At 40.0% G+C, this 14,683-nt stretch overlaps 4 protein-coding genes across 6 annotated transcripts; 3 read left to right on the forward strand and 1 right to left on the reverse strand.

Annotated features, from left to right (window-relative positions):
* The first annotated feature begins 195 nt into the window (after window positions 1-195).
* On the forward strand, window positions 196-3,466 carry LOC135798155 (facilitated trehalose transporter Tret1-2 homolog). Its single transcript, XM_065310907.1, has 4 exons — window positions 196-806; window positions 1,566-1,767; window positions 1,885-2,190; window positions 2,566-3,466. The coding sequence occupies exons 1-4, from the start codon at window positions 633-635 to the stop codon at window positions 3,414-3,416; spliced, it is 1,533 nt and encodes a 510-aa protein (XP_065166979.1). The 5' UTR covers window positions 196-632; the 3' UTR covers window positions 3,417-3,466.
* Window positions 3,467-3,632: 166 nt separating this feature from the next.
* ATPCL (ATP-citrate synthase) lies at window positions 3,633-10,677 on the forward strand. 3 transcript variants are annotated; one of them, XM_065310874.1, is made up of 6 exons: window positions 3,633-3,783; window positions 6,237-6,482; window positions 6,761-7,747; window positions 7,807-8,012; window positions 8,373-8,423; window positions 8,570-10,677. In XM_065310874.1, exons 2-6 carry the CDS (start codon window positions 6,278-6,280, stop codon window positions 10,421-10,423), a joined length of 3,303 nt encoding a protein of 1,100 aa, XP_065166946.1. In that variant the 5' UTR covers window positions 3,633-3,783; window positions 6,237-6,277; the 3' UTR covers window positions 10,424-10,677. The 3 variants fall into 3 exon arrangements, with proteins under 3 accessions (XP_065166946.1, XP_065166939.1, XP_065166954.1); XM_065310867.1 differs by lacking the exon at window positions 3,633-3,783 and adding an exon at window positions 5,260-5,455; XM_065310882.1 differs by lacking the exons at window positions 3,633-3,783; window positions 8,373-8,423 and adding an exon at window positions 5,260-5,455.
* A 115-nt stretch (window positions 10,678-10,792) lies between these two features.
* Window positions 10,793-12,932, forward strand: rho-4 (rhomboid-4). The gene is made up of 4 exons (XM_065310928.1): window positions 10,793-10,988; window positions 11,051-11,231; window positions 11,653-12,363; window positions 12,434-12,932. The coding sequence occupies exons 2-4, from the start codon at window positions 11,172-11,174 to the stop codon at window positions 12,740-12,742; spliced, it is 1,080 nt and encodes a 359-aa protein (XP_065167000.1). The 5' UTR covers window positions 10,793-10,988; window positions 11,051-11,171; the 3' UTR covers window positions 12,743-12,932.
* On the reverse strand, window positions 12,867-14,430 carry LOC135798200 (protein phosphatase inhibitor 2-like). The gene is made up of 4 exons (XM_065310962.1): window positions 14,133-14,430; window positions 13,896-14,072; window positions 13,617-13,835; window positions 12,867-13,380 (listed from the first exon to the last, which is right to left on the reverse strand). Exons 1-4 carry the CDS (start codon window positions 14,222-14,224, stop codon window positions 13,170-13,172), a joined length of 699 nt encoding a protein of 232 aa, XP_065167034.1. The 5' UTR covers window positions 14,225-14,430; the 3' UTR covers window positions 12,867-13,169.
* Between the last annotated feature and the right edge of the window lie 253 nt (window positions 14,431-14,683).

The following is a 14,683-nucleotide window of genomic DNA, read 5'->3' on the forward strand; positions in this document are numbered from 1 at the left end:
AATAAATAACAAAAATACTACAAAAACGTCGTATATTTTAATGTAAATAACAAAATAAATTATAATTAATACCCGACATGAATGCAATTTCCACTTTCCTAATCATGCTCATTACTCGCGGAATGCGCGCCGACAATCAACAACCGCGTCGAGGCGATTGAACAATCACCGTTATCTATGCGCTCGCGACGAATTATCACCGCCGCACTTGTTGTGTGCGCGCCCGACGACCGCCGCTGCGCCGTGTGACGCCATTTAGTTCGAAGTCTCTTAAAAAACACGCCGAAACTACAAATGAGTGGTGATATGTCTCGAATGCAGCTCGGTGGCGATGCGGATTTTAATTTCACTAAACGCGGCGGTGTCGATGTCGAGGCTCGTCGCGCTCGCGATTCCACATTTCGTGTGTTTGCCGTGGATTAATTGCCGACAATGACGAGCAAAGTCTGTGTTTGCTGTTGAAAGTTAAACAATATCACTTCAACTTCTAGTCTAGTGTGGGCATGCACGTGAGCACCACAAAAGGAAGTTTAAACACGAAAAGTGCGAGTTCAACGCGTGGGAATAAGATATAAGAAAAATAAAAACTAGTGCGGGTGAATCAATGTTAATTGTTGTGAGAAGTAATTAAAATGGCACGTGTGGGTGAAGAACAACTCTTGGGGACGGGAACAACGAGTTCCAGTCGCGGGAAAGACGCGGAGGCAGAGTCAAGTTCACCCAATGAGCAGTCACAGTCTTATAATGAGGAGAGTGAGCCAATCGAGAGGAAAATTAAGTTGCCAGCTAGAGATTTGTTCAAACAAGTAAGTGAATGAGTTAATTCATAATAAAATTCATGGAAAAGAGTACTTAGATAAGAAATTTAATTGTTAATAAAATAATACGTCAGTGAAACGTAAAATATACGTGAAAATATTTTTAAGTACTAAAGCGGATTATAATGTCTATTTATAATCACTTTTTTCTTGTTTACTTGGTAATTTGATGTGTTACACTAAATATTCTTTCTGATATTGATTCAGAATTGAATTCTACGTATTACTTGTGAAAATTGTAAAGATTGCAATAGTTTGTGAAAAGTTATTGAAGAAAAATTTAGTTTTCATTGTCAAAGTAATAAAAACAACTTTAATTGCCTTTAATCTTTTACTAGGCAAACTAATAAACAATATCTTGTTATAAATAAACGTAGAATTTAATACTTAACCAATTGTTGAAAGAATGAATGTTCTATCGTTGATAGTTTAGTAATTATTAAAAAATTACTATTGTGTCTCACTTTAGAGACTTAAAAATGTACTTATCAACAATTATTACTTGATTACTTGATAACCCAATGAGCTACATTAAAAATTCTTTTTGATATCGATTCAGAATTAAATTCTACATATAATTACCAAAAATTGTAGCGATTGCAATATTTTATAAAAAGTTATTGGAGAAAAACTTAGTTTTCATTGTAAAAGTTCTAAAAATAACTTGTTTGCGTTTAACTTTTTACCAGGCAAAATATTAAATAATATTTTATGTAAGTATTAAAGGAAACGTAATACTTTTTGCAGATACTCCTTGCTTGCACAATACATTCGGTGGTTATCCAAGCCGGTATAAATTTATCATTCAGCGCGGTGTTACTTCCACAATTAGCCGCCGAATACAACGCGTCAACCGAAAGTTTAAATAACGCAACTTCCCCGACAGAAACACCAACAACAAACAACAACAGTACAATTTATATTGACAAAGACGCCGCATCTTGGATAGGTACGCATTAATATTATTCATGTTATTCTTAAAAATCAAATCCAAAAATTAAATAAAAATTAAATAATTGCCGATTATGTTAATAATTGATTGTTATTGTTGTTATTTATATTTTAGCTAGTCTAGTAACACTTTCCTTACCCCTTGGAGCACTGATCGTGGGTTCACTAATGGACAAATTCGGCCGCAAGAGAATCGCAATGCTAACAACAATCCCGTTCACCACCGGCTGGCTCTTACACTACTGGGCGCAAAACGTAAACATGATCTACGCGGCTCGTATCATCGCTGGTTTCGGCTCGGGGCTGTCCACCGTCTGTCTTATCTACGTCGCCGAATTATCTCACCCAAAACTACGCGCGATGTTATTGAATCTGAACAGCCTCTTTGTTTGCTTTGGAATACTCATTACATGCGCCATTGGTACGTAAATCATTTGATCATTAACCAAACCAAAAAGAAAAAAGAAGTTTTTGGTATTTTTGTTTGTTTTTGTTCGTTTTACGTCACGTGACTTGTGATTCATGGCCACTTTTATTTTTTCTATTTCAACTATTAAAAAGCGCCACTTTTTCCACGGTTTTGAGACACAAAAAGTGTCACTTTAGTCACGGTCATGACTAAAGTACCTACTTTAGTAACGGGGTGCAGCTAAACGTGGAAATAAAGTGGAAATAGAAAAAATAGCTGAAGCATCACATCGCTAAAGATTCTCGTGATTAAAATACCGATTAGCGCACTTGATACTTAATATCCAAAATTCAAAACTCATATTAACTCAATTATTGAATATTTCAGGTTCTGTCCTACACTGGAGAACAATGTCCCTCTGCTACGCAACCCTCTCCCTCTCCAGCTGCTTATCAATCATGCTCCTCCCCGAATCCCCCCACTGGCTGCACTCCTTCAAAAACAAAACCTCACACGCCACAAAAATCCTCTCCTGGCTATACTCCGACGACGCCGTCTTCCAAATCGAAGAACGCCGCCTCTGGGACAACCAAATCCAACGCCAGCGCCAAACCTACCGCGACATCGCCGCCACATTCACCACCCCCATCGTCTACAAACCCCTGCAACTACTCTTCATCCTCTTCCTCCTGCAACAACTCACAGGCTGCTACGTAATAGTATTCTACGCAGTGGATGTCTTCAAACTCATCGGCAACGGCATGGATGAATACAGCGCGCTTATCCTCCTCGGTGCCATACGTTTCGTGGCGGCCATCTTGTCATCCATAACATCCATCCGTCTAGGACGTAAGATACTACTCATAACAAGCGCGGCTGGTATGTTAGTCTCCGCATTACTGGCAGCATCATCAGTGGGCCATACCACATCCTGGTGTGTGTTGAGTTACGTCGCATTCGGGAGCATAGGAGTGTTGGTTATTCCCTGGACGTTGATCGGGGAGCTGCTACCGTTGAAAGTACGCGGGAAACTGGGCGGGTTTCTATTCGCATTGGCGTATTTATTCATGTTTGGCATGGTTAAAGGATACCCGTATCTATCAGCTATTGTGGAAATCAGGACAATGTTCTATTGGTTGGTCGGGGTGAATGCTGTGATGATTTATTTTGTGGCGGCGAGATTACCGGAGACTTTCGGGAAGAGTTTCCGGCAAATCGAGGAATATTTTCTAGCTTAATTTACTAACAAAATTTTACCTGATGTGATAATAAATATTTTAAATTTTGATTTTATCGTAAACACTCAGTATATAATTCCCAGTGTATAACCAGCTTTAGATGCATGTAAACTACCGCCATCTATATTCCAATCTTCAAAGCTACTGAAAATACTCTGTTCTGATTGGTTGCCGATAAGCTCCGAGCGTTTCAAGGCCATCAATGGCTGTCAAAACTGTCAAACGCAACACTTTTCTCCCGTCGTGCCTGCGTTTGTTGTGTTGTGCGCGTAGATTCGCGGCCGCACTGGAAATCCGCGTCCGAATAACCCGAATGCGATTTCGTGACGAATACAATCTACCTCCACAGCCATTGCACACATAACATGTAAGTAGCACTAATGCCGCTGCGTATAGCGTATTAGATAAACATGCACCGCCGGCAGTACGAGTACAACTAATCGATGCGAAATCAATTATACCTAAAGCCGGCTCAAGTGGAGCGGCAAACACGGTAAACATGTCATTCTGCGAGAGGATGACAAGCAAAAGAGTAAATATTTATTTAACCGGAATATTTACATTGATATTATCCATACGTATGCGATAAAATGTAATAATATATATTTTTTTGTTAAGAAAATAAAATAGAAAGGAAATTATTATATTTTCAACCGGTATTATTGCATTTCTGCACGCACGCGAAAATTCTAACCTCGAAATTAGTTAGACTTAAGTTAAGTTGACTTAAAATAAAAATTAGCGCGTGCAAAAATTGACGTATTTCCTACAAATACCAAGTTATATTGGAAATTTGCCAAAAATTACAAAGAAAACTTAAAAAAATCAAATGGATATTAACAGTTAATATTTAAATGATGCGCATTGGTCAACTGTGATTATTATTGTGTAGATCAGTGTTTGCGCACTCCGCACGGGTTCATATCATGTTATGTCACTCGCCAAAGTGATAAAAACACGCGATAATTATGTAATTAGATCATGTCATGAATTTCGCACATATTTAATTCTATTTAAGACAAATTAAACGCATTTACACCTATGTTTTACTCTCTTTTTTTTCTAATTTATTTTTTATATTTTGCAATTTTTTACTTTTTGGCGTAATTGTGCGAAATTGTGAAAACGCGATGCGCGCACTCGACGAGTGCATGCAAAACGCAGTATCAACGTAACAAGTCAAGGACACAGCGGTCAGGGTTCGCCGTCCTAGCAACAACACCATCCATCTCATCAACACAATCTGGAAACTTTGATTTTCCCCGTATTTTACGCATTACAATACGAAAAAAATAAACTTTTTTTTAAACGTTTTTATGTTTTTGCTATGCGATGCGATGCGAAATAAGTTTATGTTTGCTTATGGTGGTTTTTTTTTTGTGAACCGGTCAGCGCTCGATCAGTCAATGGAGACGTGGTGGTAGCAGAACCCGAAACGTCACAGTAATTGAAATCATACGATGATGTCGTACGATTACACCGCTGGAACACGTTTCATTCGATCGTGTGCACGCGTAAGCGCACGCAACATTAACCATTAAATAATCATTTAATCACGAATTGGATGAGATTGCTGTATTGTAAGATTAAAAAATGTGTTACGTATGCGTTTGTTTAAGGGCCGAATATAAACTAAAAAGTTTATTTTAGTTTAAAACACTTAAAAACTTTTATTTTCATGTTTTTCAATAAATTTTAGGCAGTTTTTATGTGAAAAACACTTACTTTTTTTACATAAACGAACAAGGTAATTACGATAACGATAACGATGATAGTAGGATGGTGAATGTCGATGGCGTGGTGCGGGTGGGGGCAGGCGATTTATTCAAAATGGTGCCGCGTGTCCGACGCGAAATCAGTCATTGGGTTGCGATCGCGGTCGACGCGTTGGGTTTTCTCTGAGTTGCACAGTGAAATCGCGTCAATTTCCGACTTTCTCGCTTGTTGAAATATAGTGTGAGTGTGCGTATGCGCAAAAGTGGCTTAAGTTAAGTAGTGTCAAGTGTGGAAGTGCAATTTCAATTGCGAACGAAAAATAAGTAAGAAAATGAAGTCAAATTGTAGAAAGTTTTACCTACATTCAAGTTAAAAGTTAATATTTACTTAAAAATTCAAAGAAAATTTTCTAAACCAAATAATTATCTACTTCCTTTTGTTGAATTTCTTTAATTCTACATTTTAATTATCCAAGAATGCAATAAACGCAATGATTAGTCAAAAATTTAAATAATTAAACTTTTATTGTCGCCGATTAAAACTTTCACTATTGAAATTGATTTTTTAAACAACTAATTAAATCCGCACCGCATATAAAACATAAAACAATCGATTATTAGATATCTCCAACCACAGAGACCTGATTTTATCGCATTACGTTCACAAAATAATGTTCTTTAAGCAACCAAATTAGAATGCAGCACGCACACAGCACTAACAATCGATTTATTTTTTTTGTTGTTCTACACACACGGTGAAAGTTCACTGGAATGGAAAATCAAAGCCGAGTTATTTTTATTTCCAACAAATTTCTACAAATATTTAAAACCTTTTACGATAACTGTTGAAGACGAAAAAAATGCATAAGGCACATGAATTATTCAAATCATTATTTCGTGTGTATATTCTTTTCAAATGCAAAATGTTAATGTGAATGGCCTTGAATGGCAATTTCTCTACGATTCCGGTCTTGCCACCAACCATGACAGTGACAATAAAAGTTATGTAAAAACGGCCACGGAGTTCAAAACGTTCAAACACGCGCCGTGAAAAACCAATGTGATTTTTTTATATTCTGACTGGAACTATTACTTTTTGTTGCAGATTTTGATTGATTGATATAGTTTTGAGCAAATTGAATCAAAATGTCGGCGAAAGCGATTCGTGAGGCGAGCGGGAAAGGGCTTATAAACCGCCTTTTGCCTGATGGTACAGCCGCGGCCAATTGTCGGTTTGCGTCTGTTGATGAACACACCAAGATGAGTCAATTGACCACTGATCATCCATGGCTACTCACCGAGAAACTCGTTGTCAAACCGGATCAACTTATTAAACGACGTGGGAAATTAGGTATGGATGAAATAATAAAATTTATTCAAAGGCCCTTTGAACCCTTTTTCTTTTCTGGTCAGTTTTTGACCATTTTTTTCAATTTTTTCGATTTTTTTTAATTTTTGTCGCTTTTCTGTTAGTGATTCTTATTTTCTTGAGCAGGGACCTCCTATGCTTTCTTCAGTTTTCCCTTTTTCGGTTTTCCTCTTCAATTGCTTCCCATAACTTCCTTTTTTTAATTTGCTACCAAATTTCTTCACTTTCCACCTCTAATTCTTAAAATTTTTCTCCCCTAGGATTGATTGCTGTGAATAAAACCTTCCCGGAAGTCCAGCAATGGATCACCGACCGCATGAACAAAGAACAAAAAATCGGCGCAGCCACCGGCCGCCTTCGTAACTTCATCATCGAGCCATTCATCCCACACACCGCCGAAGAAGAGGTCTACGTCTGTATCTACTCCCACCGCCATGGTGATACCATCCTGTTCCATCACGAAGGCGGTGTGGACATCGGCGACGTGGACGCCAAAGCCGTCAAAATCGAAGTGCCCGTCGGCAGTACCCTGGATCCCGCCGAAGTGGACTCCAAACTGCTCGCACAAGCAGCACCCGCGAAAAAAGCCATGATTTCCAAGTTCATCCAAGCCCTGTACAAGTTCTACGTGGACATGTACTTCACCTACCTTGAAATCAACCCACTGGTGGTAACTGCCAAGGAGATCTACGTTCTGGATCTGGCTGCTAAGTTGGATGCCACAGCTGATTTCATCTGCCGCCCGCATTGGGGTGAGATTGACTACCCACCACCTTTTGGTCGGGATGCCTACCCTGAGGAGGCGTACATTGCTGATTTGGACGCCAAGTCAGGCGCGAGTTTAAAACTGACCATCCTGAATAAGTCAGGGAGGATCTGGACGATGGTGGCTGGTGGTGGTGCGTCTGTCATCTACAGCGATACCATCTGTGACCTGGGAGCAGCTGGTGAGTTGGCTAACTATGGAGAATACTCAGGAGCACCATCAGAGCAACAGACTTATGAGTATGCGAAGACGATTTTATCGCTGATGACGCAGGAGAAGCACCCGGAGGGGAAAGTGTTAATCACTGGTGGGGGTATTGCTAACTTCACCAATGTGGCGGCCACGTTCCGAGGGATAATCACGGCGTTGCAGGAGTTCCAGCAGAGGTTGATTGATCATAAGATTTCGATTTTTGTTAGGCGTGCGGGACCGAATTATCAGGAAGGGTTGAGGCGTATGAGGGAAGTTGGACAGACTTTAGGTAATTAATAATACATTGGAAATTTTGGAGATAAATTGTTATAAATTTTTAAATTAAAGGTATTCCGTTGTACGTTTTTGGACCGGAGACACACATGACGTCTATTTGTGGAATGGCGCTGGGGAAACGCCCCATTCCGGTTGAGAATTCCGCCGCGCCCGAAACCACCACCGCCAACTTTCTCCTACCCAATGGACAAGGCACCTCCTCTGCGTCGAATGTAGCTGGAGATGGTATTGATATGACTTGTAAACGGCCACCAATGGTAAACAACCCACATCAAACCTTTTTTTCTTTATTATTTCTTATCTCTTCATTTTCTTCACTTTTCATTTAATATTTATTAATATTATTTCGTTAACCACACTAATCTCTTCTTCTATTTTCTTCTTTCTTTTTTTCTTTACTTTTCTTTCTCTTTTGGTTGTTTTTTGGTATAAATATAATTTTAATTTGGTTTTGGTTCCTTTAACAATATTTTCGCTGCACAGCACACTCACAATCTGCACTAAAAACTAATTATGTTGTTTTGATATCGATTCACTTTCTGGGTTATATTTGGTAGCACATGTAGCACGATTTGCGAGCGAGTTTTTGTGGTAACCAAAATTGGAAATTGTTTAAGGACCCGAGACCAAACCCAATAGAAATTTCCCTGCCAGACGTAGTCGCCAAGGTAACACCAACACGTTTATCATTCTCGCACATCATATAAACACAAACAACACGTAAACAGCGTGTTAAAACGGGCTAGGTTATCAAAATCACATTGATCATCATCCAATTCCAACAAGATATGAATCTTTTCTTTCTCTTCTCTAGCGTGATTCGTCCAACAAGGAGCCAATGTTCACGAATAAAACCAAGGCGATTGTCTGGGGCATGCAAACCCGCGCTGTCCAATCAACACTGGACTTTGACTTTGTCTGTCGCCGTGCTGAACCCAGTGTGGTCGCCATTATCTACCCGTTCACCGGTGACCACAAACAGAAATACTACTGGGGTCACAAGGAGATCCTCATTCCGGTTTATAAAAAGATGAACGATGCAATGACCAAGCATCCCGATGCGGATGTCCTGGTGAATTTTGCATCACTCAGGTCTGCGTATCAAAGCACTGTGGAGACCATGGACTACCCACAGATCCGTACCATCGCCATTATTGCTGAAGGCATCCCCGAAAACCAAACACGCAAGATGATTAAACTCGCCAATGAAAAGAAGGTGTCTATCATCGGCCCGGCGACTGTGGGCGGTGTGAAACCAGGTTGTTTCAAAATTGGTAACACTGGTGGTATGATGGACAACATCCTACATTCCATGTTATATCGTCCTGGTAGCGTAGCATACGTATCCCGTTCCGGAGGTATGTCCAACGAGTTGAATAACATCATCTCCAAGGCGACTGATGGTGTCTACGAAGGTGTCGCCATCGGAGGTGATAGATATCCAGGTACCACTTTCATGGACCACATCATGAGATATCAAGACGATGATAAAGTCAAGATGATTGTGCTCCTCGGAGAAGTAGGAGGTGTGGAGGAGTATGAAGTCTGTGAAGCCATACAAAGTGGCCGGGTGAACAAACCAATGGTCGCTTGGTGTATCGGGACCTGTGCGGGTATGTTCACCGCCGAGGTGCAGTTCGGCCATGCTGGATCCTGTGCGAATTCCACAAAAGAAACCGCCACTTCAAAGAATGAAGCATTGAAAGCAGCTGGGGCTTACGTCCCGGATAGTTTTGATACTTTGGGAGAGATGATTGGTAGTATCTACCAGGGTTTGGTCTCTAAGGGTGTGATTGTGCCGTGTACCGAAGTACCCCCACCAACTGTACCCATGGATTACTCCTGGGCGAGGGAACTGGGCCTCATTCGTAAACCAGCTAGTTTCATGACTTCGATCTGTGACGAACGTGGTCAGGAGCTGCTCTATGCAGGTATGCCCATCTCAGATGTCCTTAGTAAGAACGTGGGCATCGGTGGGGTTATCTCCCTGCTATGGTTCCAACGCTGTTTACCATCGTACGTTTGTAAATTCTTCGAGATGTGTCTCATGGTGACCGCCGATCATGGCCCAGCTGTCTCCGGAGCGCATAACACCATCGTCTGCGCACGCGCAGGCAAAGACCTAGTATCCAGTTTAGTTTCTGGTTTGTTAACCATCGGAGACAGATTTGGAGGTGCGTTAGATGGCGCTGCGCGGCAATTCAGCGAGGCGTATGATTCAGGTCTTCATCCTGCTGAATTCGTTAATTCCATGCGTAATAAAGGGCAGTTGATCATGGGTATAGGCCATCGGGTGAAATCAATCAACAATCCGGATCAACGCGTGAAGATTGTCAAGGAGTTCGTCATTGAGAACTTCCCAGCTACACCTTTGTTATTATACGCGCTGGAGGTTGAGAAGATCACCACTAGTAAGAAACCCAATCTGATTCTGAATGTCGACGGGGTGATTGCCTGCGCATTTGTTGATATGCTGAATAACTGTGGGAGTTTCACGCGGGAGGAGGCCCAGGAATACATTCAAATCGGAGCGATTAATTCCTTGTTTGTTCTTGGGCGTTCCGTTGGTTTTATTGGTCATTATATGGATCAGAAGAGGTTGAAACAAGGGTTGTATAGGCATCCATGGGATGATATCTCGTATGTTATGCCGGAGCTTAATAATTAAAGACAAGATTTAAGAGAAGAACTCAACGAAAATACAATGACGATGTCGGGAGGACGTAAATGATGCATTTTTATATACAGTTTAGTTATGATTATGATTATTATTGTTTCTAGTTTTTGTTTTCCATTTTCCCCGCACACGTCGCATGCAAAATGCTAAATGTTAAATCGAATGATTAATGTAAATTTAAATTATTCTTATAAAACTACTTTTAACTTAGTGACTACTTAAATGAAATAAATATTATATTCGAATTTGTGTGAAGTGTGCTTTAGATTTTCGAAGAGTGGGGGTAAAGAGTGTTTGTAAATATTGTGAATTCCCGGTATGTTTACGATGAAAGACGAATATGTACGAAGTTGAATGATTCATGGGATATGTACAGGTACAGGTGTGATTAGTGATGATTCGTATCATTAGTGCATAACCTCGCTCCGAAATATAAAATGGAACAAAATAACGGATGATTAGTTTGGTATTGGTTCTAGAGGGCGTGAAAAATTGATAAGGCATGAAATCATCAATGGTGATGATTCAAAGTGCGTCGTTTGGCGAAAAATGACAGGTAATATCATTGTTTCCAAGGAAATTCTATCTGGGTATTAATAATAATCATTTTTCGTGCAGACTAACGACGCTAACGCCATTGCAACAACTAGAACAATTAAGGGTGTAACCAGGAGTGAGCTTATGGTAGCTAACAACACAAATAAAACAATAAGTAACCTGCATTTAACTAATTGAAACAATGGAGAGTGTGGAATTGCAAGGACTGAACCATGACCATTATGGGGTCATCTTTGATAAGGTAAAACCATCAGGAGGTATTTATTCAAATTTGATGTCTATCCTTTTTAGGACAAAGGGTTCTATTGTCCATTCTACTTTCTGACCATTTATCTTCATTTCTTCTTATCTTCAACCACTTTTTTTGCTCCTCTGTTGATTCCTCTTTCCTTTCCAAGGGTTTCCCTCTCTACCTTTTTAGGGCATAAGGTTGTTTTGCCCATTTTACTTTTGACCAATTTTTTGCAATTGTTTTTACTCCCCTGTTGGTAATTCTTCTTTTTTTAGAAGGATTTTGATTGCTTCTTCCCAAATTCTCTTCAATCTTCCTCTACCTTCCTCTACCTCCCATACCTTCCTTCTTAATAAATATTCCTCCATTTTTCCTCCCATACAACCCCAAACATTACAACATTGTGCAATAACCATATTTTCTATTTTAGTACGACCACAACCATGATGGCCTAATAAACTACCAAGAATTCGCCTCGATAATCAACTCCGCGGAGTTCCGCAGCGACATCCCCAAACACCTCATCAAAGAAATATTCCGCCGTGCTGACACCGACGGCAACAACCAACTAGACCGCGCCGAATTCGTCCGTATCGCCACGCATCCCGAAACCTCACACTTCTTCACCCACCTCCGTCAACGCGGCCGCCAATATGTCAAATTCCTCGTCCCGAAACCCCCGACAACCCGCACACTACCAACCGCCATCACCACAGTCGATGGCGCTTATGAAGAAGAATACTCCTGCTGGCCACCACGCGTCGCCATGATAACCCTCTCACTAGTAATCATAGTCCTCTTCATGGTAGACATCATCATCGCTGACAACATGCACGCACAGGGACCAGTCGCTACAGATCTACTCTACGACCCACATCGACGCAAGGAAGCATGGAGATACCTCACTTACATGTTCGTACACGTTGGCAAGATGCATCTGATTGTGAACATCTTCGTCCAGCTGATGTTAGGAGTACCATTGGAGATGGTCCATGGGGGATGGAGAGTTGTGTTGGTTTATATCGCAGGTGTGGTTGCGGGGAGTCTAGGGACATCTATCTGTGATCCTACGGTGAAACTCGCTGGTGCTAGCGGAGGGGTTTATAGTTTGATGACTGCACATTTAGCAACAATTATCATGGTAAAATATTTAACCCCACTTTTCAACCCTTAAAACTATTTTTTTTTTCTTAAATTTAAAAATATTCCAGAACTGGTCTGAAATGATGTATCCACTCATCCAGCTAATCATCTTCTTGATCCTCATCGGATCAGATGTAGGCACCGCCATCTACAACCGTTACGTCCTGATGCAGTTTGAACCGATTGGTTACGCTGCGCATTTCTTCGGAGCTTTGGCTGGTCTCCTCGTAGGTATCACAATCCTACGTAATATATCCATAGACCGCGGAGAGAAATGGGTGCAGATCATTGCAGGAGCCATATTTGTCCTATTAATGGCCGCTGCGATTATTTTCAATATTGTTAACCCGAATTATTTCCCTGTTGCATACGTTTAAACGCACATACACATATTTTTATAAATTATCAATTACGACTGCCTTAAAGTTATATTATTAATATTAATAATGATAGTATTATTAATCGTGTGATATCACTGAGCACGATATATTTTTACACAGATTCATAGTTGTTACATCGATATATTTTTCTGTACAAAGCAATGTGACAATACAACATAAAAAACAACCGGAAGTTTAGTTGATCAAGTTTGGTTATGTTTTGCGCCGGGTGACAGTCCGCCATAGGCGATTTACCTCCACTCTCCACTCCCCACCATGTAAACATAAACTGCAAATGATTTTAATTCTAGTTTATCGCTAAGATTTACTTTATATTTATTATGTTTTGTTTAATATGGCATGTATTTTGTTGTAGTTTGTTGTTAGGTTATGTTTTTGTAGATTCTATACTCGCGTGTACTTTTTACATTTTCCGCACGGAGTCCATGCATCCGCACCGGCGCGATTTGTAACACGTTTTCGTGTCTTTGTTGTTCTTATCATCACTCCGCCCAGCTTTATCCTTCTCATCGCAATCCGTCGCGGTTGTACACTTAATCGACGATTTCGACTTGACTTTGCATGGAGTTTCTTTCGACTGCTTGCGTTTCAGCAGGTTCCACTTGTGTCCAGTCCTAATCAAATTCATACTTAATACGAAACGTGAAATAAAATTTAAAAAAAATGCATCCGCAAAACCAAAATTATTTGTACAATTATCAACTTACAACCTAGGATTTACTCTATACTCTATACTAATCAATTTATATACAATGTTTACTCTGTGGCGTCATTTGTTGAGGTTATGTACCCTTGAAATGAGGTTAGAGTGCTTATACGTTAAAAATGTATGATTTTTACGCGTTTTTACGATTGTTTTGCATGCGTTGCATTGTCATCATCCTCATCATCCTCCTCCTCCTTTTCCAGCAGTTTCCTAGCTAGTTTCACCGCGTAGAATTCATTGTAATGCTTCTTACGCTTCTGCTCAAACTCTTTTTTAGCTGCTTTTTCCTCGGGAGTTTCATCGTCTTCGCTCTCGTCTGATTCCATGAGGGCTTTGGGTGTTTCATGCTCAGCCTCACGAATTCTACAATATTTATTTATTTATTTTATTTTTAAGACTTTTAAGGTTAAAATAATGTAATACTTTTTAGCGAGTGTATCAGCATCTAGTGCGTCAACATCCAGATCCAACCCTTCGTAATTATACGGGGTTTTCGGTTCGTCGATCTTCATATGTCCGTAATCTTTATCAGGCGGATGTAGCGTCGCCATAATATTCATTTCGTCCCATTTCGCGCCGCCTTTCGGGGCTTTTGGACGACTACAATATTATTTTGATAATTTTAACCCTTTTTTGATTGATATTTTATGGTTTACGTACTTTCCAGGTGGTAATTTCGCATCGGGCGTATCGAAACTGCTCGAATTTTTCAGTATACTCTTGCTGGGCTTTTTACTCAGATTCTCTGCCATACCTTACACTGGAATTTACGCTGCCGGGGGTTTAGAAGGGTGGAAAGAAGAAGTTGGATGTGCGAAGAGTGACGGAAAGACTACCTGGCCAGCTGGCGGATGGTGTTTACTAGTTTATTAATTTGATTAGGAATCAAAAACGCGATTTGACGATCTGTCAGGGCCAAACAAGTGACAAGTGATTATTTTTAGGTTACCACCATTAATCACTTTACAAATTCATGAAATCTACTCAAAAAATAAACTATACCCTCATCAAAAATGATTAAAAATTAAAGATTATATCATTCATAATAAAATCACAAAAGTTATGATTATCAATAGAATATTGTGTGGTTTTTGTTGGTTGTATAAATTCAAGGCGTACCGAATAGAAATCTAAAGCATGTTATACACTATTGCTCGTATTCAATGAGAGACTGCTAAGGAGGTGGATATAGATGGTGGGTATTTCTGTAA

Source organism: Atheta coriaria, unplaced genomic scaffold (genome assembly GCF_025399875.1).
Source record: "Atheta coriaria isolate IRGN ID8LTWV9N9 unplaced genomic scaffold, Caltech_Dcor_3.1 hic_scaffold_2_pilon, whole genome shotgun sequence".
Taxonomy (NCBI): Eukaryota; Metazoa; Arthropoda; class Insecta; order Coleoptera; family Staphylinidae; genus Dalotia; species Dalotia coriaria.